A 26,697-nucleotide genomic window follows, 5' to 3' on the forward strand; every position below is an offset into this window, starting at 1 on the left:
ATTTGCTGTAAGCCATCATTGATTAAAAGTTGAGGTTGCTGGGACACCTACGTGGCTCAGTCCGTACAGCATCAGACTGTTGGTTTCAGCTCAGGTCATCATCTCACAGTTGTGAGATCAAGTCCCGCGTCAGGCTCCATGCTGGGCATGGAGGCTGCTTGGGATTCTTTCTTTCTCTCTGTGTCCCTCCCCTACTCTTGCCTGTGCTCTCTCTCTCTCTCAAAATAAATAACTGCTTTTAAGTTGATGTTTCTGACCTAGGTTGAAGCCTCTCAATGACAAGAAAGCATCTAATTAATTTTATATAGTGCTGAGGACGCTAAACAAAGGCAGGTGTTTAATGGCCCACGATGGGCATGGTGATCATGATGGTAAAGCGGTAATAAGCATCCACATCTCCAAGTGCCTTATTCCTCCCAATATCACTGGGTCAAAGAATGCTGAAAATGTTTAACCTAAACTGTGCTAATTGAATTGTAAAGAAAATCAGAGACTACCTTAATGAGAAAACTTCTGCAAAGTCATCTGTAACATGGTAATGTCTTGTTATTGCAGTTTGAGGGAGAGAAACATGAAAATCCCAGCTGAAAACAACCACTCTGACCCTGTCAGTGAATTCATTCTTCTTGGCTTCCCTTGCATCTGGGAGGTCCAGATCCTCCTCTTCTCAATCTTCTTTGTGATCTATGTCCTGACATTAATGGGAAATCTGTGTATCATCTGTGCAGTGTGGTGGAATGACCATCTCCACACTCCCATGTACATCCTACTGGCCAATTTTTCCTTCCTGGAGATCTGGTATGTCACTTCTACTGTCCCTAATATGCTGGCCAACTTTCTCTCCGAGACCAATTCCATCTCCTTCTATGGCTGCTTCATCCAGTTCTACTTCTTCTTCTCCATGGGCACCACTGAGACCTTCTTCTTGTCTGCCATGGCCTTTGACAGGTACCTTGCTATCTGCAGGCCCCTGCATTACCCCGCTGTCATGACAGTTCAGCGCTGCATCAGAATAGGAGCTGGGTGCTGGGTGTGTGGCTTCTCTTGTTTTCTCCTCCCAGTTTACCTCATCTCCCAGCTTCCTTTTTGTGGTCCCAATACAATTGATCATTTTTTATGTGATCCAGGACCCCTTATGAATCTGTCTTGTGTGGCAGCTCCTGCCACTGAGATCATCTGTGCCATCTTTAACTCAGTCCTCATTTTCTCCACCTTCCTCTTCATTACCAGCTCCTACACCTTGGTGATCAGAGCTGTGCTGAGGGTCCCCTCAGCAGAAGGTCGGCATAAGGCCTTCTCCACGTGTGGCTCCCATCTGGCTGTGGTGTCCCTGTTCTATGGCTCCATCATGGTGATGTATGTGAGTCCAACAGCAGGCAATCCAGCAGGGATTCAGAAAATTGTGACTTTATTTTATTCTGTGATGACTCCACTTTTCAATCCCTTGATCTATAGCCTCCGGAATAAGGAGATGAAGCAGGCCCTGAGAAAACTATTTAGGATTATGAGACTTGGTCAAAGGCAGCCTCTCAAGAACTAGAATCCATATATGTGTTGGACATATAGTGATATAAAATTATAGGAGGTTAATGGTCTTATGCAAATTTGAGAGACAGATATGTTTCCCATATCCCAGGGAATATTTTTAGAAATACATTTCAATGAAGCAAATAGAAAACAAAATCTTACAAGACCTTGCATAAATCATTTGTACTAGGCTATAATGTATTAATATTCCTGTGCACCTTGCATGGAAACAGGAAAATGTGAGACATTTTCAGGCCTTTTTGCAGAAAAATCATATATAACCCAGATGTCAACAGATCAGTTTCCATCTTTTGCAGATATAGGTAAATTTGTCCCTGACCCCCAGATTCACAATGCTCAGGTGTCTAAAGCACCCATCACTCTCTCCCTACACACACACACACACACACACACACACACACACCATCAAACATGTTCGTGTGTGCTTTTCTCTTCCAATCCCTGAATCTACCTCCTGTCTTATTTTGATCACACCAGTCTGGATGTGAGACTCATCTCCTTCAACATTTTATCCAAAACCAAAGTAATTCCATTTTTGTGTGGGTTTATTAACCTGACTACCAGCTGGGGTTAGGGAGAGTCATAGGAAAGGCTACCGTGCTGAACACCCAGTTTCTCATATTATACCTGGTCTGCCTCTTCTTCTTCCTTCCTCATCCTCTTCCCACCACTCACCAGAATGACCAGAACATCCTTCCCTTTCTTATTCAGAATAAATGTCTTCCATATGTAGGTCCTTGGCAGTTTTGGACTCTTCCTCAGCTGGGCTTGTCAAAAAATTTCTCCTCAGCAAACTTAATTCTTAAATAGGACTTTGTGAAAATAGTGGGTTTTTTTCCAAATGTTTACTTTTTTGGGTTGTTTTAGGGTCCTTATAACTCATTATTTTCCTTATCTTAGTACCACCCAGTACCACTCAGTACAAAAGAATATATGTACTGAAACAGGGTGAGACCTGGAAACAAGACTACCTGTAAGAAACTTAATCAGAAAATAATTCATATTTTAAATGCTTCATGATTTTAAAGAGGTTTTTCTCCCTATATGTATTAGAATTAATACAAACCATGCAAAGAGAATAGTGCATATGAGTCTAAGGCTAGAAATAAGATAGTATGACTACTTTTCAATAAATCGTGTTGAGAAAACTGGATACCTACAAGCAAAAGAATGAAACTGGGCCACTTTCTTACATCATACACAAAAATAAACTCAAAATTTACTAAACTCCTACATGTGAGACCTAAAACCATAAAACTCCTAGAAGATAACATAGGCAGTAATTTTTTTACATCAGCCTTAGCAACATTTTTCCAGATATATCTCCAAAGGCAAGGGAAACAAAAGCAAAAATAAACTATTGGGCCCATACCAAAATTAAAGACAACAACAACAACAACTTATGCACAGCATAGGAAACCATTAGCAAAGGAAAAAGGCAACTTAGTGAATGGGAGAAGATATTTGCTAGTGATGTATCCAATAAAGGGTTAATACCCAAAATATATAAAGAACTTATACAACTCAACACCAAACAAAATCTGATTAAAAAATTGGTAGAGGATCTAAATAGTTTTCCAAAGAAGACATACAGATGTCCAATAAACACATGAAAAGATGCTCAATATCACTCATCATCACAGAAATGCAAATCAAAATTACGAGATAGCAGTTTACACATGTCAAAATGGCTAGCATGAAAGAGACAAGAAATAACAAGTGTTGGTGAAGATGTGGGAAAAAGAAAACACTTGTGCACCATTGGCTGGAATGTAATTGGTATAGCCACTGTGAAAAACAGTATGGAGGTTCCTCAAAAAATTTAAAATATTAATACCACAGTCCAGTACTTCCACTTGTCAGAGGAAAAAGGTAAGGGGAAATGCAAAATGGGTAAAGGAAAGTGGGAGATGCAGGTTTCCAATTATGGAATGAGGAAGTCTTTGGAATAAAAGCTACAGCATAGGGAACATAGCCAATAGTACTGCAATAGCATTGTATGCTAATTGTTGGTAGCTACACTTGTGGTGAGCATAGCATAATGTATAGTCATTGAATCACTGTGTTGTACACCTGAAACTAATGTAACATTGTCAACTATACTTCAATAAAAAAATAAATTTAAAAAACTTTTATAAAGACATGCAAAAAATTGCTGTGGAATGATTAAGAATAAACTAGAAATAGGAGATATGAGGAAATAAAACAAGGTACTACTAACAGTTTGATTTAGAGGCACTAGTAATGCCATTAATAATTTTTTTTCATATTTACCATTTTTCTTTTCATTTTATTTTCTAAAATAGTAATTTAGGGGCGTCTGGTTGGCTCAGTTGGTTGGGCAGCCGACTTCAGCTCAGGTCATGATCTCTCAGTCCGTGAGTTCGAGCCCTGCGTCGGGCTCTGTGCTGACAGCTCAGAGCCTGGAGCCTGCTTCAGATTCTGTGTGTCTCTCTCTCTGACCCTCCCCCGTTCATGCTCTGTCTCTATCTCAAAAATAAATAAACATTAAAAAGAAATTTTTAAATAGTCATTTAAAATGTATATAATTTTCTGGCAGGGTGTAAATGATGAGTAACAAGTCAAAGAGCAAATGTCCTACAGTGGTCTGCAACTTAAAATGATAAAAATCTTTATATAAGTGCAAAAGCTATTAAAGGTGCTATTTCTGAGATGAGAGTGCACTAGAAGAAATATTCTGGAACAGATTTAGGCAGGCAACTCTCAGATCTTCAAAGTTGTCTCCCTAAAACAGTTATCTTCCCAGGGTTCTAATTATCAGCCCTGTGTATGGAAAAGTGACCTGATCTGTGTGTTTTGACAAGCTTAATTTCTTCAATAGTTGTGCCTTGAGCTTTCCCCATATTTTCTCAGGCTTCCCTGTCAATTTAGTCAGGAATTTTTCCTGAATTTCCTCTTGAATTTCATCTCCTAACACAATATGTCCTACACTGTCTTTAAGATCTTAGGCCCAGATTAATGGTTTTATTGATCCTGAAACTACATCCCACCCTGGAAACCAAATTTTGTTCACATTATTCTTACAGAAACTCCCCAAGCCATGGGTTTACTTCTGACAAAATCCACACTATTTCCTCATCCCAAACACACTCAAAGATACTAAAACTAAATTATCAGGATCTATTATTTAGATACTGTACTATGATGTATTTTCCGACAATTTTATTTTCCTCCTTTGAAACATTCCTTCACTCATTTATTCACTTTTTTATATATTCATCTCCCAAACTTTTACTGAGTGTCCTCTATGTGCTAAGTATTGAGCCCAGGTTTGGAGAAATAAAGAAGTGCAAAATACTCACAGACCTTAGAGACTTACAGTTATTAAGAGAGTAGACACTAAGTGTTGTCATCTCAAGAAGTTCTCTCTTTTCATTATTTCTATATGAGATGATGGAGGTTAACTAAGCCTATTGTGGTAATCATTTCACAACACATGTAAATCAAATTATTATGCTATACAACTTAAACTTATACAGTGATGTGTGTCAGTTATTTCTCAATAAAATTGGGAGGAAAACAGACTGAGGGGACCCTAGCCAAACAGAGAGGAACCAGAGGAAGGGGGTTAAATGACCCAGAAATTCAGGGGACTTAAGATAGCAAGATAGCTGTAGAAGAAGCTTAGACCTCCCCACTTCTCTGATTTTACTGCTTCATCTAGTAAAAAGATCCCCAACTGGAGTTGGTAAGAAATTGACTTCAAACTGGTCAAGTTTGGAATGAGGTCAACAAACCAGTCCACAATTTCACAAACGGCCTTGCAACTGGCTACAGATTCCCATGTTACAATTTGCCCCCAAAAGCTATCCTTCTATATTATAACAATGGCAAACAATGGGAAAGGGGATCAGAGGGAAAAAGGAAAAATATATATATATATATATTTGGCAAGTCTTCTATACAGAAAACAATAAAACTTTGTTGAAAGAAATTCACGAAGATATAATAGGAAGATATGCCAAGCCCATGGACTGTAAGAGTAATTATTGTGCAGATGACAATTAACCTCCCCATTCAAAGCAATCCCAATCGAATTCCAGAAATAATTGTTGTGCAAATTGACAAAAGAATTCTAAATTTATATGGAAAGGCAATGGGCAAAAAGAGTTTGAAGAGAAAGAAATTGGTAGGACTTACCTATTTTAGATATCAAGACTCATTATAAGCTACCATAATTAGGAAAATGTGCTATTGGTGCAATAGGAACAAAAAGAAAGATGAAATTAAATAGAGAATGCAGAAACCAACCCATGCATATATGGACACTTAATTTATGGTAAAAAAAAAAAAATAGGACTACACAGCAGGCATAGAATACAGGTTTAACAAAGAAAATTTCTAGGTCAAATGGATTCTCATGTGGAAAACTGAAATTTGACCTATATTTCGTACCATACATAAAAACTATGACCAGTATAATTGCAGATTTTAAATTTGAAAGATATTAACACTTCTAAATAATATTTTCATAACCTTGAAATAAGCAAAAAGAACTAGCTATAAAGAAACTTGATTGAGGGGTGCCTGGGTGGCTCAGTCCATTAAACAACCAACTCTTGATTTGGGCTCAGGTCATGATCTCACAGTTTATACTTCAAGCCCTGCACTGGGCTCTGTGCTGATGGTGCAGAGCCTGCTTAGCAATCTCTCTCTCCCTCTCTCTCTCTCCCTCTGCCCCTTCAGAGTTCTCTATCTCTCTCTCTTTCAAAATAAATAAATAAACTTAAAAAAAAAAGAAACTTGACTGATAAATCAGGTGCATTAAAAATAAGAATTTCTGCTCATTAATAAACCAGTCAGAGAAAGACAAATACCAGATGATTTTATTCATATGTGGAATTTAAGAAACAAGATAAATAAAGGGGAAAAGAAAAGAGCAATAAATAAAAAACAGACTCTTAACCACAGAGAACAAATTTCTGGTTACCAGAAGGGAGGTGGGTGGGGGAATGGGTGAACTAGGTGAAGGGGATTAAGGAGGGCACTTATTATGATGACCACTGAGTAATGTATAGAATTGTTGAATCACTACGTTGTATACCTGAAACAAATATAACACTGTTTATCAACTGCACTGGAATTAAATTTTTTTAAAAAAGAACTTCTTTTCATTAAAAAGAAATTATGAGACTAGAAAAATAAGCCTGCATAAACCAGAGAAAATATTTGGAATACATATAACTGATTAAAGGCTTGCTTTCAGAATATATTTTTTAAATCTTTAAAGTATTAACAAATTCCCAGTAGTTTAAAAAAGAGCAAGACTCTTGAAAAGTCATTATTTTTTAAAAAAGTATATACAAATATAAAACAGAATGTGTTTTCCTAAATGTTTTTTGAAAACCAAAAAAAACAAAAACTGACCAAAATAAAAATAAAAAATAAACAGAATAATGAGGATTATCATATACTACTCATGAGAGTGTACATTTTAGCAACCACTTTGGAATACTCTCTAACATTATCTGTTACGGTTGAATATATACATTCCCTGGAATCCAGCAGTTTCATGGATATGCAACATAAATTCTTGCAAGCATGCGCCAAGAGAGATGTAGAATACATGTTGGTGAGGGGAACGCTTTTGCAATGTTGGTCAGAATGCAAACTGGTGCGGCCACTCTGGAAAACAGTGTGAGGCTCCTCAAAAAATTAAAAATAGAACTTCCCTATGACCCAGCAATAGCATTGCTAGGAATTTACCCAAGGGATACAGGAGTGCTGATGCATAGGGGCACTTATACCCCAATGTATATTGCAACACTTTCAACAATAGCCAAATTGTGGAAAGAGCCTAAATGTCCATCAACTGATGAATGGATAAAGAAGATGTGGTTTATATACACAATGGAATACTACTTGGCAATGAGAAAGAATGAAACATGCCATTTGTAGCAATGTGGATGGAAATGGAGGGTGTTATACTAAGTGAAATAAGTCAGTGAGACAAACACAGAACCATGTTTTCACTCATATGTGGATCTTGAGAAACTTAATAGTAGACCATGGAGGAAGGGAAGGGGGGAAAAATTTACAAACAGAGAGGAAGGCAAATGATAAAAGACTTCTAAATATAGAGAACAAATTGAGAGATGATGGGAGGTAAAGAAGAGGGGAAAGTGGGTGATGGGCACTGAGGAGGGCACTTGCTGGGATGAGCACTGGGTATTGTATGGAAGCCAATTTGGCAATAAATTATATTAAAAAATAATTTCTAAGTTTGAGGTGTATAACATTATAATATGGATTTTATACATGTGTATATTGTGAAATGATTACCATAATAAGGTTAGTTGACACCTCCATCACCTCCATAATTACTTTTTTTTCTTGGCAGTGAGACCACTTAAAATCTACTTTCTTAGTGACTTTCAAGTACATAATGTAGAAGTGTGAACTATAACCACCATGCTGTACTAGTGTTCTAATGAGAACTTATTCATGTTAGAGCCAGAAGTTTGTGCCCTTTGACCAACATCACCTCATTTCCTTCATCTCCCAGTCCCAGAATCCCCATTCTAAATTTGTCTCTATAAGTTTAAGCTGCCAATTCTTTCTGATCTACAGAAAAAGAACAGAGGGAGAAGATGGTGGCATAGGGGGACGTTGGGCTCACTGCATCCTGCTGATCACTTAGATTCCACCCACATCTGCCTAAATAACCCAGAAAACTGCCAGAACTAGCACAACGGACTCTCCAGAGCCAAGTGTAGACAAGAAGCCCACGGAAGAGGGTAGGAAGGGCGGAGAGGCAGTGCGCACTACACGGACTGGTGGGAGCCAGCCAGGGTGGTGGAGGGGCAGCCCTCCCGGCAAGGCAGAATCCCCAAGTCTGGCTTGCAAAAGCAGAGGGGCCAGAATGCGTGAGTTCTGACAGCCAATGGGACTTATCATCCGGAATGTGAAAACTCAACAGCTCTGCTCCGAGAGCGGGAGGGAGAGAGGACACTGGGAAGGAGAGGTGTTGAGCCCTGGAAGACAGAGCTCAGCTCGGTGGGGAACCAAGGCACTGGCCAGTGCCATCTCCCTCTCCCATTCCCCAACTGAAATCCCAAAGGGAACCAGTTCCCGGCACCGATCCTGCTTGCACCCTGCAAACACCCAACGCTGTACTTCTGTGGATCCATCCCTCCGACGGGTCTGCCTGCCTCCCTCCTGGTGATGCAGGGCCCCTCCCGCAGGGGACCACCTAGGGCAAAGTGAGCTAAGCCTGCCCTTCCCACCCCTGTGCACCTTGGAGATCCACCCCGACTAACACACAAGATCCCATCAAAGCAGCACCACAAGCCTGGCAGTGTGCAAGTAGCCCAGACAGGGGCCAAACCAGCCACAGTGAGTCCTGCCCTTGGGAGAGGGGAAGATAAAGTACACACCAGTCTGATTGTGGCCCCAGCAGTGGGCTGGGGACAGACATCGGTCTGACTGTGGCCCTGCCCACCAACACAAGTTACTCCAGACAGCACAAAAGAACCATATGACCCTGTCAATCAATGCAGAAAAAGCATTTGACAAAATTCAGCATCCTTTCTTAATAAAAACCCTCGAGAAAGCTGGGATACAAGGAACATACTTAAACATCATAAAAGCCATTTATGAAAAGCCCACAGCTAATATCATCCTCAATGGGGAAAAACTGAGAGCTTTCCCCGAGATCAGGAACACAACAGGGATGTCCACTCTCACTGCTGTTGTTTCACATAGTGTTAGAAGTGCTAGTATCAGCAATCAGACAACAAAAGGAAATCAAAGGCATCAAAATTGGCAAAGACGAAGTCAAGCTTTCACTTTTTGCAGATGACATGATATTATACATGGAAAACCCGATAGACTCCACCAAAAGTCTGCTAGAACTGATACATGAATTCAGCAAAGTCGCAGGATACAAAATTAATGTACAGATATCAGTTGCATTCTTATACACTAATAATGAAGCAACAGAAAGACAAAGAAACTGATCCCATTCACAATTGCACCAAGAAGCATAAAATACCTAGGAATAAACCTAACCAAAGATGTAAAAGATCTGTATGCTGGAAACTATAGAAAGCTTATGAAGGTAATTGAAGAAGATATAAAGAAATGGAAAAACATTCCATGCTCATGGGTTGGAAGAATAAATATTGTCAAAATGTCAATACTACCCAAAGCTATCTACACATTCAATGCAATCCCAATCAAAATTGCACCAGCATTCTTCTCAAAGCTAGAACAAGCAATCCTAAAATTCATATGGAACCACAAAAGGCCCCAAATAGCCAAAGGAATTTTGAAGAAGACCAAAGCAGGAGGCATCACAATCCCAGACTTTAGCCTCTACTCCAAAGCTGTCATCATCAAGACAGCATGGTATTGGCACAAAAACAGACACATAGACCAATGGAAGAGAATAGAAACCCCAGAACTAGACCCACAAACATATGGCCAACTCATCTTTGACAAAGCAGGAAAGAACATCCAATGGAAACAGGACAGTCTCTTTAACAAATGGTGCTGGGAGGACTGGACAGCAACATGCAGAAGGTTGAAACTAGACCACTTTCTCACACCATTCACAAAAATAAACTCAAAATGGATAAAGGACCTGAATGTGAGACAGGAAACCATCAAAACCCTAGAGGAGAAAGCAGGAAAAAACCTCTCTGACCTCAGCCGCAGCAATTTCTTACTTGACACATCCCCAAAGGCAAGGGAATTAAAAGCAAAAATGAGCTATTGGGACCTCATGAAGATAAAAAGCTTCTGCATACCAAAGGAAACAATCAACACAACTAAAAGGCAACCAATGGAATGGGAAAAGATATTTGCAAATGACATATCAGACAAAGGGCTAGTATCCAAAATCTATAAAGAGCTCACCAAACTCCACACCTGAAAAACAAATAATCCAGTGAAGAAATGGGCCGAAAACATGAATAGACACTTTTCTAAAGAAATCCAGATGGCCAGCAGGCACATGAAAAGATACTCAACGTCACTCCTCATCAGGGAAATACAAACCAAAACCACACTCAGATATCACCTCAGGCCAGTCAGGGTGGTGAAAATGAACACATCAGGAGACTATAGATGCTGAAGCGGATGTGGAGAAACGGGAACCCTCTTGCACTGTTGGTGGGAATGCAAACTGGTGCAGCCGCTCTGGAAAACAGTGTGCAGGTTCCTCAAAAAATTAAAAATAGACCTACCCTATGACCCAGAAATAGCACTGCTAGGAATTTACCCAAGTGATACAGGAGTACTGATGCATAGGGGCACTTGTACCCCAATGTTTATAGCAGCACTTTCAACAATAGCCAAATTATGGAAAGAGCCTAAATGTCCATCAACTGATGAATGGGTAAAGAAATCGTGGTTTATATACACAATGGAATGCTATGTGGCAATGAGAAATATGGCCTTTTGTAGCAACGTGGGTGGAACTGGAGAGTGTTATGCTAAGTGAAATAAGTCACACAGAGAAAGACAGATACCATATGTTTTCACTCTTTTGTGGATCCTGAGAAACTTAACAGAAGACCATGGGGGAGGGGAAGGAAAAAAAATTAGAGACGGAGGGAGCCAAAACATAAGAGACTTAAAAACTGAGAACTGAGGGTTGATGGGGGGTGGGGGGGAGAAGAAAGTGGGTGATGGGCATTGAGGAGGGCACCTGTTGGGATGAGCACTGGGTGTTGTATGGAAACCAATTTGACAATAAACTTCATATATTGAAACAACAAAAAAAAAAACATAAATAAATAAATAAATAAATAAATAAATAAATAAATAAAATGCACCCCAGATATCTCTAACAAACTACCTAAGTACAGACATTTGGTGGTCAAAGAATGATTTCTTCTTCAAAATAGACAAAGGGATTCCTATGAGCTTGCTATTACAGCTATTATAACAATCCCTATTATGACTAATTATTCCCCAAAAACCTTCAATGATATATGACTACTAGAGAAAAAAGAAAAGATAGAATTGATTCTTTATCTTCACTATTCCTTGTGGAATACTAAGACTTGGTGTTTAATTATAAATAAGTGAAAATTCAAAAATTATCTCCTCTTTTGAACAAATACTATCAAATCGTCAAGAGGATAAATCCCAAATCCCAAAAGGTCATGATGCAAGAAAGTAGACATATATAATACCTTTTTCTGGGCTTTCATTTTTACCATAAACATGTGCTTTCAAACTAGAGAAAAAGTATCTTGTAGGGCTTACTCTTTGCAATCCATGAGAGATTACAAACTGGATCATCCAATTTCTTGGAAGTCCTTTACATGCCTGTTGCTCCATGGAGTAATATTTTATGTCTGGTCTGTGACCCTCTTCTCAGCATTCATCCAAGGAGTAAGTGGAAATTGTCTAACATGTGAGCCACATGTACTCAAAGTTTTTGCAAAAATAATTTCATAAGAAATTTTTTATCTTTAAAAAAGCTGAAAATATTTCATTAGACTGAAATGCTGACAAATAAATAAAACCTAAAAATATTAATTTCCTTCTTGTTTCCCTGAATTCTGGGGAATATTTTTCACTTAGTTTGTGTATCACTCTAAAAGATAAATAAGAGATACATACAAGGGCTTAGGATTTTAAGTGAAGAGGTATATTAACTGACAATTGCTGGAGAAGGATTTATTTTGATGATTTTTGTTGCTTGGTGAATAAATATGGCAAATTTCTCTCTCCAGTGATATCTTCTTTCCAAAACCCATTTATTACTTTTCAGTCCCATCACATTAATAAGCCCTGGTTTAATGGGGATTCTTTTTGAAGTAACAAAAGTTTCCAGCATGTTGAGTTTTTATTGTTATTTTTGTTAATCATACAGGATGTACCCTAAACTCCGGCTTTGGACAATTACTATCTCCAGGAAATATTCTAAAATAAGGGGGCTAAGGGTCAATAATGATTTGAAACAAATCCTTTGTCAACGACCTACCTCTTAATAATTAAACTGAGATGAAGACACTAGGGTGCTGAGTAAACAGGACCACAGGAATGCCTAAAGGACAAAAGGACAATCCATTGGAATATAAAAAAGTACAATGTGGAAAATATCCTCAATAATATTATAACATATTTGGTAACATGGTAACTACACTTATCATGGCAAGCATTCCAATATGTATAAAATTGTCAAATCACTATGTTGTACACCTGAAATTAATAGAACGTTGTATGTCAACTATACCTCAATGATAATAATAAAAAATCTTTCAAAAAGGAATTTAGGGACATGATTTCTCAAAATCCCTGTGTAAATGAGTAAATTCTGTTCTTAAAAACATTAATAAAGTGTTTTAGAAAACCAATAGAGCCAAGGATTTGGCTGACCTGACCTTCTATAACCATATATACAATTACAAGGCAAAAAGAATCTATAAATAGTAGTCCTTCCAATCTAAATGCCATCTCAACGGTCAAATAAAAGAGTCAGCCATCTATGTGGTCTGACCTTTACACAAGTAAGTCCAGGATTTCCCTTAGAGTCTTGGATTTCTACTTTGAAAAATCTTCTTTGGTTTATTAGATTATTCCTTATAAAATGTAAAAATTATTTCCAGGAGAATAAAACAAAAAAAATTTCAGCAAAAAATGTATTAAAATATATTGTTAATCTCTTGATTATAAGTTCCATAAGTGCAAGATCTGGCATACCCACAGCTGTTTCTTCAGCACTTAAAAGACAACTTGATACAATGAAGAAGTTTAATAAGTATTTTTGAATGAATTACCTTGCTTAATGCAAAAGGTCAGAGTAAAGGTACTGAAGAAACAGGAGAACTGAGTTTTTTTTGATTTAGGAACAACTACTTGGGATGGAAGTACCCAGAGAGAAGTGCAAAGCTCATTGTTTCTCATTTGCCTAGACATGAAAGGCCTAGATGGGGCTTAGTGAGATGTAAAAAGATATGAAAGTTCTGTCTAAAAGAGAGAAAAAAAGAACATGTGGGCAAGGACTGGGGGTGGGAAGGAGGTAAAAAAAAAATACTATGGAAATTCTCACAAAAGTATGAAACCTATTTTTCCAATTTTCTTACAGCCAACTTGACCACGGGTACAAGTATAGGGACAATGAACTTGGTCACTGTGACTCAAACTAGCTGCTTTCCCTCAGGTCAGTTGCCATTACGGGCATATGCGGTACATATATCGACACAGAAACACATCAAAATATTTATCCAGAGCAACTTAGAGCCAAGGTATAGGGCTCTTTCTCACAATATATAGTGCATTCAGTTGCCAAAAAAGTAAAGGAAGCATTTTTATACTAAACACTGGTATGAATACTTAAGTATCATTAAAAAAATGAATAAATCCTGGAATGATAGAGGTTTTTTTAGGTTACTTTAAAACTCCATGAGTAACCTGGAGGAACTGAAAATGAAAATAAATATTAGTTTGTGTCCTGTCATGGCACTACCCTTAGATTCTTAGGTGTCTTCATTTAGTCTTTTTATTAAGTCAGTTATAAATCATAGAATATCAAGTACTCATAGACTGTTGAAATATATTCACATGCACAGAAATATAGTATCAATACTGCAGGTAAACATATGAAAAGTAAACTAATACCGGTAATTTATCAGAATCACAAGATTGCATTCCTAGTATCTAGTCTAGCATTCTTAGAAAGGGAAAAATTTGTCTCCAACTCATGTTTTCCTTCTTTTCTAGTACTGCGCCTTTTTAAATAATATATGTTCAGGGCTGAGTAACGTAAGTCACAATTTTGTTGTTTAAGCAAAAGTCTGTTTACTACTTTATGAAATAAAAAATAAAGAAATTTAATGTTTTCAGGAAGAACCAGCATAGTCTATTAAGAGTGCTATAACAAAGTCATCTCCATGTCTTCCAGACCAATGAATGTGTCCGGCACAGAAACCACCAACTCCGTTAGCCACTTTATCCTCGTGGGCTTTCCCTCAAGCCCAGAAATGCAGCTCCTCTACTTCGGGCTCTTCTCAGTAGTCTACACGCTGACTCTCATGGGGAATGCAGCCATTGTCTGTGCAGTGCGGTGGGAACGGCGTCTTCACACGCCCATGTACATCCTCTTGGGGAATTTCTCTCTCCTGGAAATATGTTATGTCACCACGACCGTCCCTAACATGTTGGCCAATTTCCTGTCCTCAAGCAAGTCCATTTCCTTTGTGAACTGTTTTGCACAGTTCTACTTCTTCTTCTCTCTGGGGTGTGATGAGGGCTTCTTCCTCTGCATCATGGCCTTTGACAGGTACCTTGCCATCTGTCGTCCTCTGCATTACCCACGCATTATGACGAAACAGCTGTACACTGGCCTTGCCATCTTTGGCTGGTCGTGCGGGTTCGTCCTCTTCCTAACCCCAGTTGTTCTCATTTCACAGTTACCCTACTGTGGCCCAAATACCATCAACCATTTCTTGTGTGATCCTGCCCCATTGATGATGCTGTCCTGTTCTGAAGACACCACAACACAGTTCATTTACTCTACTTTCAATGCTGTTTTCATGATTGGGACCTTTCTCTTTGTTCTTTGTTCCTATGCTCTGGTGATTGTGGCTGTGCTAAGGATGCCCTCAGCAGCAGGCAAACGCAAGGCTTTCTCCACTTGTGCTTCTCATCTGGCAGTGGTGATCCTGTTTTTTGGCTCTGTTATGGTGATGTATGTTAGTCCTGGATCAGGACGCCCAGTGAAAATGCAGAAAATTGTGACCTTACTTTATTCTGTGATAACACCCCTCTGTAATCCTCTAATCTATAGCCTTAGGAACAAGGAAATGAAGACTGCTCTGAAGAAAATCTTTGGCACTGCGCATGGTATTCATAAAATGTAAATCAGAGTCAAATTCCATCACTGGAGTGTAACTTCCCTTAACAAAACATGAATGATATATTTGTCTGAAAATTCACTAAACTGTATTTCAAAACTACTAAAATGAAAGCCCATTATCATCTTAAACACCACTCACCACAAATTGTAGTAGTCTTATTTAAGAATGTATTTTAGCAAGTGGATTCAATTTTGTTTTGAAGCTATTTATCAAGTAAGTGAAATTTTAGTATCTAAGCCCATTAGTCCCTCTATATGTAATTCAATTTCTAAAAAGACAGAGGTCTATTTTGCATTACTGAGTTGAAACAACTGATACACATGTAATAGAGAGCACAGATTGCTTTGGGCATTAACACTGTAAGCCAATAATTCTCCACTGAGACATACTTACTGAGAAGGAAGATGCAAATTTGAAGGAAGTCTACCCTGTCAAAGTATGCATCTTTAAGGAAACAGACTAATAGCCTTAGCTGGATATTAATGATTTTCAGAGGGCAAAGGACAAGGATTAGGAATTTACAGTGTATTAGCTACCTAGAATACGGTAAAGATAAGAGCTAAACATAAAGTCCAGGACATTACTCAAGGCATAACTCAGCTTGGGGTAAATACAGTTAAACAACAGTTTCTGGTACCATGTGTGGTTTAATTTTAGCACTGTGTGACTTATTTTAATGCCATAACCATCTTAAAACTATTTCCATAAACTTCACACTTGTCAGAATGGCTAAAATAAAAAACACAAGAAACTAGCATTGGCAAGGATGTGGAGGAAAAAGGAAACTCATGTACTGTTGGTGGGAATACAAACTGGTGCGGCTACCATAGAAAACAGTATGGAGTACAGAGAAAGACAGATACCATATGGTTTCACTCTTATGTGGATCCTGAGAAACATAACAGAAACCCATGGGGGAGGGGAAGGAAAGAAAAAAAAAAAAAAAGAGGTTAGAGTGGGAGAGAGCCAAAGCATAAGAGACTGTTAAAAACTGAGAACAAACTGAGGGTTGATGGGGGGTCGGAGGGAGGGCAGGGTGGGAGGGAGGGCAGGGTGGGTGATGGGTATTGAGGAGGGCACCTTTTGGGATGAGCACTGGGTGTTGTATGGAAACCAATTTGACAGTAAATTTCATATATTAAAAAATAAAAAAAATAAAAAATAAAAAAATAAAAAAAAAATAAAAAAAAAAAAGAAAACAGTATGGAGGTTCCTTAAAAATTAAAAATAGAATTACCATATGATCCAGTTATTCTACTATTGGATATTTACCCACAGAAAATGAAAATGCTAATTTGAGGTGATGCAGGCACCCCAGGTCCACTGTAGCATTATTTACAATAGCCAAGATATGACAGCAATCCAATGCCCACCCATAGATGAATAGATAAAGAACATATGGAAGATAAAGAAGATAGATATGTCTATGTATACATACACATACAATGGACTATTGCTCAACCATAAAAAGAATGAAATTTTTCCATTTGCAATAACATGGATGGACCTACAGAATATAATGCTAAGCAAAGTAAGTCAGACAGAGAAAGACAAAAGAGCATATTATTTTACTCATAGGTGGAAATTAAGAACCAAATGAACAAAGAAAGAGACCAAAAACAAAACAAAAAAACAAACAAAACCCGATCCTTAAATAATAAAGAACAAACTGGTGGTTGAAAAAGGGGAGGTAAGTGGAGGGATGGGTGAATGAGGTGTATGGAATTAAGAGTTTTTTGAACCCCTATGTTGTACACCTGAAACAAATATAACACCATACGTTAATTACACTAGAATTTCTTTCTCAATATATTTTATTAGTGACCTATCTCAGTGAGTTATGGCATATTACAAAGATAAACCAAAATTATATTGATCCATCAACATTTCCCTATGGTTAGCCTTTGACGTATGTAAATATCTCTATGTTCAATTATAAGGTTAACACAACTTTACTTTTTCCTTTGTTCCGTCTCTTTATTCAATTTTTAAATATGTTTTTATTTTAATTCCTATGTAGTTAACATACAGTGTTAAATAGTTTCAGGTATAGAATACAGTGATTCAACATCTATACATTACTCAGTGCTCCTCATAATACTGGAATATAAAAAAATAAATGAATAAAATTTTAAAATATTTATTTTCTCCTCTGGGATACAGCAAAGGCAGTCATAAGAGGAAAGCATATAGCAGTTCAGGGCTTCCTAAACAGGAAGAAATGTCTCAGATACACAACCTAACCTTACACCCTAAAAAGCTGGAAAAACAACAGCAAATATAGCAGAAGACAGGAAATAATAAAGTTTAGAGCAGAAATTAATGCACTGAAACAAAAAAAAACCCAAAAAACAAAAAAAAAAAAAAGTAGATCAATGAAACCAGAAGTTGGTTCTTTGAAAGAAATAACAAAATTGATAAACCACTAGCCAGTTTAATCAAAAAGAAAAAGGAAAGAACCCAAATACTAAAATCAAGAATGAAAGAGGAAAGATCACAACCAAAACAACAGAAATACAAACAATAATAAGAGAATAATATGAGATCCTGTACACCAATAAATTGGGCAATCTGGAAGAAATACACAAATTCCTAGGAACATATAAACCACCAAAACTGAAACAGGAAGAAACAGAAATTTGAACACACCCATAACCAGTAAAGAAATATAATTAATAATCAAAAATCACCCAAAAAACAATGGTCCAGGGCCAGATGGCTTTCCAAGGGAATTCTAACATACATTTAAGGAAGAGTTAACACCTATGCTCTCTTTTAAAAATTTAATTTAATTAATTAATTTTATATGAAATCTATTGTCAAACTGTTTCCCATACAACACCCAGTGCTCATCCCAACAGGTGCCCTCAATACCCATCACCCACTATCCCCTCCCTCCCACCCCCCATCAACCCTCAGTTTGTTCTCAGGTTTTAAGACTCTTATGTTTTGGCTCTCTCCCTCTCTTTTTTTCCTTCCCCTCCCCCATGGTCTTCTGTTAAGTTTCTCAGGATCCACAAAAGAGTGAAAACATATGGTATGTGTCTTTCTCTGTGTGACTTATTTCACTTAGCATAACACTCTCTAGTCCCATCAACATTGCTACAATAGGCCATATTTCATTCTTTCTCATTGCCACATAGCATTCCATTGTGTATATAAACCACGATTTCTTTATCCATTCATCAGTTTATGGACAGTTAGGCTCTTTCCATAATTTGGCTATTGTTGAAAGTCCTGCTATAAACATTGGGGTACAAGTGCCCCTATGCATCAGCACTCCTGTATCTCTTGGGTAAATTCCTAGCAGTGCTATTTCTGGGTCATAGGGTAGGTCTATTTTTAATTTTTTGAGGAACCTGCACACTGTTTTCCAGAGCGGCTGCACCAGTTTGCATTCCCACCAACAGTGCAAGAGGGTTCCCGTTTCTCCACATCTGCTTCAGCATCTATAGTCTCCTGATGTGTTCATTTTAGCCACTCTGACTGGTGTGAAGTGATATCTCAGAGTGGTTTTTGATTTGTATTTCCATGAAGAGGAATGACGTTGAGTATCTTTTAATGTGCCTGATGGCCATCCGATTGTCTTCTTTAGAGAAGTATCTGTTCATGTTTTCGGCCCATTTCTTCACTGGATTATTTGTTTTTCGGGTGTGGAGTTTGGTGAGCTCTTTATACATTTTGGATACTAGCCCTTTGTCCGATATGTCACTTGCAAATATCTTTTCCCATTCCATTGGTTGCCTTTTAGTTGTGTTGATTGTTTCCTTTGCTGTGCAGAAGCTTTTTATCTTCATGAGGTCCCAATAGCTCATTTTTGCTTTTAATTCCCTTGCCTTTGGGAATGTGTCAAGTAAGAAATTGCTGCGGCTGAGGTCAGAGAGGTTTTTTTCCTGCTTTCTCCTCTAGGGTTTTGATGGTTTCCTGTCTCACATTCAGGTCCTTTATCCATTTTGAGTTTATTTTTGTGAATGGTGTGAGAAAGTGGTCTAGTTTCAACCTTCTGCATGTTGCTGTCCAGTCCTCCCAGCACCATTTGTTAAAGAGACTGTCTTGTTTCCATTGGATATTGTTTCTGGCTTTGTCAAAGATGAGTTGGCCATATGTTTGTGGGTCTAGTTCTGGGGTTTCTATTCTCTTCCATTGGTCTATGTGTCTGTTTTTGTGCCAATACCATGCTGTCTTGATGATGACAGCTTTGGAGTAGAGGCTAAAGTCTGGGATTGTGATGCCTCCTGCTTTGGTCTTCTTCAAAATTACTTTGGCTATTCAGGGCCTTTTGTGGTTCCATATGAATTTTAGGATTGCTTGTTCTAGCTTCAAGCATTCTTCAAGAAGAATGCAGGTACAATTCTGACTGAGATTGCATTGAATATGTAGATGGCTTTGGGTAGTATTGAGATTTTAATAATGTTTGTTCTTCCAATCCATGAGCATGGAATGTTTTTCCATTTCTTTATAACTTCAATTTCCTTCATAAGCTTTCTATACTCTTCAGCATACAGACCTTTTACATCTTTGGTTAGGTTTATTCCTAGGTATTTTATGCTTCTTGGTGCAATTGTGAATGGGATCAGTTTCTTTGTCTTTCTGTTGCTTCATTATTAGTGTATAAGAATGCAACTTAGTGGGGGGGGGGGGCAGGCTTCTGGGAAGATGGTGGATTAGGAGGACACTGGGCTCAACACGTCCTGCAGATGACTTAGATTCCACCCACACCTGCCAAAATAACCCAGAAAATCACCAGAAGACTAGCAGAACGGAGTCTCTGGAGGCAAGCACAGATGAGAGGCCCACAGAAGAGGGTAGGAAGGGCGGAGAGGCGGTGCACGCTACACGGACTGGCGGGAGGGAGCCAGGGCAGAGGGGCAGCCCGCCAGCAAAGCAGAGCCCCTGAGTCTGGCTTGCAAAAGCAGAGGGGCCGGACAAAGTGTGTTCAGACAGCAAGCGGGACTTAACATCTGGAAGGTTATAAGTTAACAGCTCTGATCAGAGAGTGGGAGGGCTGGAGGACAATAGGAGGGAGAGTTGTTGAGCCCTGGACAACAGAGCTCAGCTAGGCAGGGGAAAAAGGCACTTGGCAGCACCATCTCCCTCGCCCATCCCCAGCCAAAATCCCAAAGGGAACCAGTTCCTGCCAGGGAACTTGCTTGCACCACGCAAACACCCAACACTGTGCTTCTGCAGATCCATCTCTCCGGTGGGTCTGACTCCCTCCTGGTGCCACAGGGCCCCTCCCGAAGTGGACCTCCAAAGGAAAAGTGAGCTGAGCCTGCCCCTCCCGCCCCTGTGCACCTTGCCTGTCCACCCGAGCTAATACACTAGATCCCCAGCACCACAAGCCTGGCAGTGTGCAAGTAGCCCAGAGGGGCCACGCCACCCCACAGTGAAACCTGCCCATAGGAGAGGGCAAGAGAAGGTATACACCAGTCTGATTGTGGCCCCAGCGGTGGGCAGAGGACAGACATCAGGTCTGACTGCAGCCCTGCCCACCAACGCAGGTTATTCAAGACAGCACAGAGGAAGTGCCCGCAGTTCTGCACCACTCCAGGGACTATACAAAATGACGAAAGGGAAGAATTCCCCTCAAAAAAAACCTCCAGGAAATAATGACAGTTAACGAAGTGATCAAAAACGATTTAAACAATATAACAGAAAGTGAATTTAGAATAATAGTCATAAAATTAATCGCTGGGCTTGAAAACAATATACAGGACAGCAGAGAATCTATTGCTACAGAGATCAAGGGACTAAGGAACAGCCAGGAGGAGCTAAAAAAGCTATTAATGAGCTGCAAAATAAAATGGAGACAACCACAGCTTGGATTGAAGAGGCAGAGGAGAGAATAGGGGAACTACAAGATAAAATTATGGAAAAAGAAGAAGCTGAGAAAAAGAGAGATAAAAAAAAATCCAGGAGTATGAGGGGAAAATTAGAGAACTAGGTGATGCACTAAAGAGAAATAATCTATGCATAATTGGTATTCCAGAGGAGGAAGAGAGAGGGAAAGGTGTTGAAGGTGTACTTGAAGAAATAACAGCTGAGAACTTCCCTGATCTGAGGAATAAAAAAGGCATTGAAATCCAAGAGGCACAGAGAACTCCCTTCAGACAAAACTTGAATCGATCTTCTGCAGGGCATATCACAGTGAAACTGGCAAAACACAAGGATAAAGAGAAAATTCTGAAAGCAGCTAGGGATAAACGTGCCCTCACATATAAAGGGAGACCTATAAGACTCGTGACTGATCTCTCTACTGAAACTTGGCAGGCCAGAAAGGAATGGCAGTAAATCTTCAATGTGATCAACAGAAAAAATATGCAGCCGAGAATCCTTTATCCAGCAAGTCTGTCATTTAGAATAAGGAGAGATAAAGGTCTTCCCAAACAAACAAAAACTGAAGGAATTCGTCACCAATAAACCAGCCCTACAAGACATCCTAAGGGGGATCCTGTGAGACAAAGTACCAGAGACATCGCTACAAGCATGAAACCTACGGACATCACAATGACTCTAAACCAATATCTTTCTATAAAACACTGAATGTAAATGGACTAAATACGACAACCAAAAGACATAGGGTATCAGAATGGATAAAAAACAAGACCCATCTATTTGCTGTCTAAAAGAGACTCATTTTAGACCTGAGGACACCTTCAGATTGAAAGTGAGGGGATGGAGAACTATTTATAATGCTACTGGAAGTCAAAAGAAAGCTGGAGTAGCCATACTTATATCAGACAAACTAGACTTTAAATTAAAGGTTGTAAGAGATGAAGAAGGACATTATATAATAATTACAGGGTCTATCCATCAGGAAGAGCTAACAATTATAAATGTCTATGCGTCGAATATGGGAGCCCCAAAACATATAAATCAATTAGTCACAAACATAAGCAACCTTATTGATAAGAATGTGGTCATTGCAGGGGACTTTAACACCCCACTCACAACATGGATAGGTCATCTAGACACACGGTCAATAAAGAAACAAGGGCCCTGAATGATACATCGAATCAGATGGACTTGACAGATATATTTAGAACTCTGCATCCCAAAGCAACAGAATATACTTTCTTCTCGAGTGCACATGGAACATTCTCCAAGATAGATCATATACTGGGTCACAAAACAGCCCTTCATAAGTATACAAGAATTGAAATCATACCATGCATACTTTCAGACCACAATGCTATGAAGCTTGAAATCAACCACAGGAAAAAGTCTGGAAAACTTCCAAAAGCATGGAGGTTAAAGAACACCCTACTAAAGAATGAATGGGTCAACCAGGCAATTAGAGAAGAAATTAAAAAATATATGCAAACAAACGAAAATGAAAATACAACAATCGAAACGCTTTGGGATGCAGCAAAGGCAGTCCTGAGAGGAAAATACATTGCAATCCAGGCCTATCTCAAGAAGCAAGAAAAATCCCAAATACAAAATCTAATAGCACACCTAAAGGATATAGAAGCAGAGCAGCAAAGACACCCTAAACCCAGCAGAAGAAGAGAAATAAAAAGATCAGAGCAGAAATAATATAGAATCTAAAAAACTGTAGAGCAGATCAACGAAACCAAGAGTTGGTTTTTTGAAAAAATAAACACCTCTAGCCAGGCTTCTCAAAAAGAAAAGAGAGATGACTCAAATAGATAAAATGATGAATGAAAATGGAATTCTTACAACCAATCCCTCAGAGATACAAGCAATTATCAGGGAATACTATGAAAAATTATATGCCAACAAATTGGACAACCTGGAAGAAATGGACAAATTTCTAAACACCCACACTCTTCCAAAACTCAATCAGGAGGAAATAGAAAGCTTGAACAGACCCATAACCAGCGAAGAAATTGAATCAGTTATCAAAAATCTCCCAACAAATAAGAGTCCAAGACCAGATGGCTTCCCTGGGGAATTCTACTAGACATTTAAAGCAGAGATAATACCTATCCTTCTCAAGCTATTCCAAAAAATAGAAATGGAAGGAAAACTTCCAGACTCTTTCTATGAACCTGTATTACTTTGATTCCTAAACCAGACAGAGACCCAGTAAAAAAAGAGAACTACAGGCCAATATCCCTCTTGAACATGGATGTAAAAATTCTCAATAAGATACTAGCAAATCGAATTCAACGGCATATAAAAAGAATTATTCACCATGATCAAGTGGGATTCATTCCTGGGATGGAGGGCTGGTTCAACATTCACAAATCAATCAACATGATACATCACATTAATAAAAGAAAAGATAAGAACCATATGATCCTGTCAACAATGCAGAAAAAGCATTTGACAAAATGCAGCAGGCTTTCTTAATAAAAACCCTCGAGAAAGTCGGGTAGAAGGAACATACTTAAACATCATAAAAGCCATTTATGAAAATCCCACAGCTAATATCATCCTCAATGGGGAAAAACTGAGAGCTTTCCCCCTGAGATCAGGAACACAACAGGGATGCCCACTCTCACCACTGTTGTTTCACACAGTGTTGGAAGTGCTAGCATCAGCAATCAGACAACAAAAGGAAATCAAAGGAATCAAAATGGGCAAAGATGAAGTCAAGCTTTCACTTTTTGCAGATGACATGATATTATACATGGAAAACCCAATAGACTCCACCAAAAGTCTGCTAGAACTGATACATGAATTCAACAAAGCCGCAGGGTAAAAAATTAATGTACAGAAATCAGTAGCATTCTTGTACACTAATAATAAAGCAACAGAAAGACAAATAAAGAAACTGATACCATTCACAATTGCACCAAGAAGCATAAAATACCTAGGAATAAATCTAACCAAAGATGTACAAGATCTGTATGCTGAAAACTACAGAAAGCTTATGAAGGTAATTGAAGAAGATATAAAGAAATGGAAAAACATTCCATGCTCATGGGTTGGGAGAATAAATATTGTCAAAATGTCAATACTACCCAAAGCTATCTACACATTCAATGTAATCCCAATCAAAATTGCACCAGCATTCTTCTCAAAGCTAGAACAAGCAATCCTAAAATTCATATGGAACCACAAAAGGCCCTGAATAGCCAAAGTAATTTTGAAGAAGACCAAAGCAGGAGGCATCACAATCCCAGACTTTAGCCTCTACTCCAAAGCTGTCATCATCAAGACAGCATGGTATTGGCACAAAAACAGACACATAGACCAATGGAATAGAATAGAAACCCCAGAACTAGACCCACAGAAGTATGGCCAACTCATCTTTGACAAAGCCGGAAACAATATCCAATGGAAACAAGACAGTCTCTTTAACAAATGGTGCTGGGAGGACTGGACAGCAACATGCAGAAGGATGAAACTAGACCACTTTCTCACACCATTCACAAAAATAAACTCAAAATGGATAAAGGACCTGAATGTGAGACAGGAAACCATCAAAACCCTAGAGGAGAAAGCAGGAAAAAAACCTCTCTGACCTCAGCCGCAGCAATTTCTTACTTGACACATTCCCAAAGGCAAGGGAATTAAAAGCAAAAATGAGCTATTGGGACCTCATGAAGATAAAAAGCTTCTGCACAGCAAAGGAAACAATCAACACAACTAAAAGGCAACCAATGGAATGGGAAAAGATATTTGCAAGTGACATATCGGACAAAGGGCTAGTATCCAAAATGTATAAAGAGCTCACCAAACTCCACACCCGAAAAACAAATAATCCAGTGAAGAAATGGGCCGAAAACATGAACAGATACTTCTCTAAAGAAGACAATCGGATGGCCATCAGGCACATTAAAAGATACTCAACGTCATTCCTCTTCATGGAAATACAAATCAAAAACCACTCTGAGATATCACTTCACACCAGTCAGAGTGGCTAAAATGAACACATCAGGAGACTATAGATGCTGAAGCAGATGTGGAGAAACGGGAACCCTCTTGCACTGTTGGTGGGAATGCAAACTGGTGCAGCCGCTCTGGAAAACAGTGTGCAGGTTCCTCAAAAAATTAAAAATAGACCTACCCTATGACCCAGAAATAGCACTGCTAGGAATTTACCCAAGAGATACAGGAGTGCTGATGCATAGGTGCACTTGTACCCCAATGTTTATAGCAGCACTCTCAACAATAGCCAAATTGTGGGAAAAGCCTAACTGTCCATCAACTGATGAATGGATAAAGAAATTGTGGTTTATATACACAATGGAGTACTACGTGGCAATGAGAAAGAATGAAATATGGCCCTTTGTAGCAACGTGGATGGAATTGGAGAATGTGATGCTAAGTGAAATAAGCCATACAGAGAAAGACAGATCCCATATGTGTTCACTCTTATGTGGACCCTGAGAAACTTAACAGGATCCCATTGGGGAGGGGAAGGAAAAAAAAAAAAAAAGAGGTTAGAGTGGGAGAGAGCCAAAACATAAGAGAGTCTTAAAAACTGAAAACAAACTGAGGGCTGACTGGGGGTGGGAGGGAGGGGAGGGGGATTTGTATTTTCCTGATGAGGAGCGACGTTGAGCATCTTTTCATGTGCCTGTTGACCATCTGGATGACTTCTTTAGAGAAGTGTCTGTTCATGTTTTCTGCCCATTTCTTCACTGGATTATTTGTTTTTTAGGTGTAACTTAACAGAAGACCATGGGGGAAGGGAAGAAAAAAAAAGTTAGGGAGGGAGCCAAACCATAAGAGACTCTTAAAAACTGAGAATAAACTGAGGGTTGATGGGGGATGGGAGGGAGGGGAAAGTGGGTGATGCGTATTGAGGAGGGCACCTGTTGGGTTGAGCACTGGGTGTTGTATGGAAACCAATTTGACAATAAATTTCATATATTAAAAAAATAAAAATAAAAAAATAAAGAGCATGTAAGACAGTGATGTTTTTTGGGACATCTTTGAAAACACAATCAACCAGAGAGTCTACTCTCTGATCCTAACCAATCACATCACTTCCACATGTTAAATATATTCAACTCCTCCCCCAAATGTTCTCCCCTTATGGTATCAGGCATTAGTCCAGAATCTGATCACTTAAAATGATGCATGAAGTTCCTGGGTACAGTGACCTGGCAAGATAATTGCAATATTCATTTCTGTTTAAAACAAAGGAGGACTGGGGCACCTGATGACTTAGTTGGTTAAGGGTTGGACTCTTGATTTCGGCTCAGGTCATGACCTGCCAGTTTGTGGGTTCAAGTCTCATGTTAGGCTCTACACTGGTGGCACAGACATTGCTTGGGATCCTCTCTCTCCTGCTCTCTCTGTCCCTCCCCTGTTCATGCTCTTTCTCTCGCTCCCTCTCCCTCTCAAATTAAATACATAAACAAAAAAAATTTAAAAGAAGGGAGATAGTGTG

The 26,697-nt window shown here is 38.9% G+C and overlaps 4 protein-coding genes across 10 annotated transcripts in view; 2 read left to right on the forward strand and 2 right to left on the reverse strand.

The window, feature by feature from the left end:
- Positions 1 to 12,571, reverse strand: part of LOC102953916 (olfactory receptor 4K2-like) — a 163,152-nt gene extending 150,581 nt beyond the window's left edge. Inside the window, exon 1 of the mRNA XM_042989298.1 lies at positions 12,509 to 12,571. The gene's annotated coding sequence lies outside the window, so the exon portion shown is untranslated. The remainder of the gene's footprint in view (positions 1 to 12,508) is intronic.
- LOC102953627 (olfactory receptor 4N2) overlaps positions 1 to 26,697 on the reverse strand; it is a 140,719-nt gene that overhangs the window by 101,381 nt on the left and 12,641 nt on the right. For 3 of the 7 annotated variants that reach the window (XM_042989293.1, XM_042989297.1, XM_042989292.1), the window contains exon 1: positions 12,509 to 12,571. The exons of 3 other annotated variants lie outside the window; for them this stretch is intronic. The gene's annotated coding sequence lies outside the window, so the exon portion shown is untranslated. Of the gene's footprint in view, positions 1 to 12,508; positions 12,572 to 26,697 lie in introns of those variants that run through there. One more of the 7 variants, XM_015541676.2, reaches the window with a different exon arrangement.
- LOC102952193 (olfactory receptor 11H6-like) lies at positions 572 to 1,540 on the forward strand. The gene has a single exon (XM_007091413.2). It carries the CDS (start codon positions 572 to 574, stop codon positions 1,538 to 1,540), a length of 969 nt encoding a protein of 322 aa, XP_007091475.2.
- LOC102951893 (olfactory receptor 11G2-like) lies at positions 14,313 to 15,487 on the forward strand. Its single transcript, XM_007091412.2, has one exon. The coding sequence runs from the start codon at positions 14,418 to 14,420 to the stop codon at positions 15,384 to 15,386; it is 969 nt and encodes a 322-aa protein (XP_007091474.2). The 5' UTR covers positions 14,313 to 14,417; the 3' UTR covers positions 15,387 to 15,487.

This window comes from Panthera tigris, chromosome B3 (genome assembly GCF_018350195.1).
Source record: "Panthera tigris isolate Pti1 chromosome B3, P.tigris_Pti1_mat1.1, whole genome shotgun sequence".
NCBI classification, from domain to species: Eukaryota; Metazoa; Chordata; class Mammalia; order Carnivora; family Felidae; genus Panthera; species Panthera tigris.

Bases quoted from the DNA above. Each gene is read 5' to 3' on its own strand.
- LOC102952193 (XM_007091413.2), top strand. From the start codon at position 572: ATGAAAATCCCAGCTGAAAACAACCACTCTGACCCTGTCAGTGAATTC.
- LOC102951893 (XM_007091412.2), top strand. From the start codon at position 14,418: ATGTCTTCCAGACCAATGAATGTGTCCGGCACAGAAACCACCAACTCC.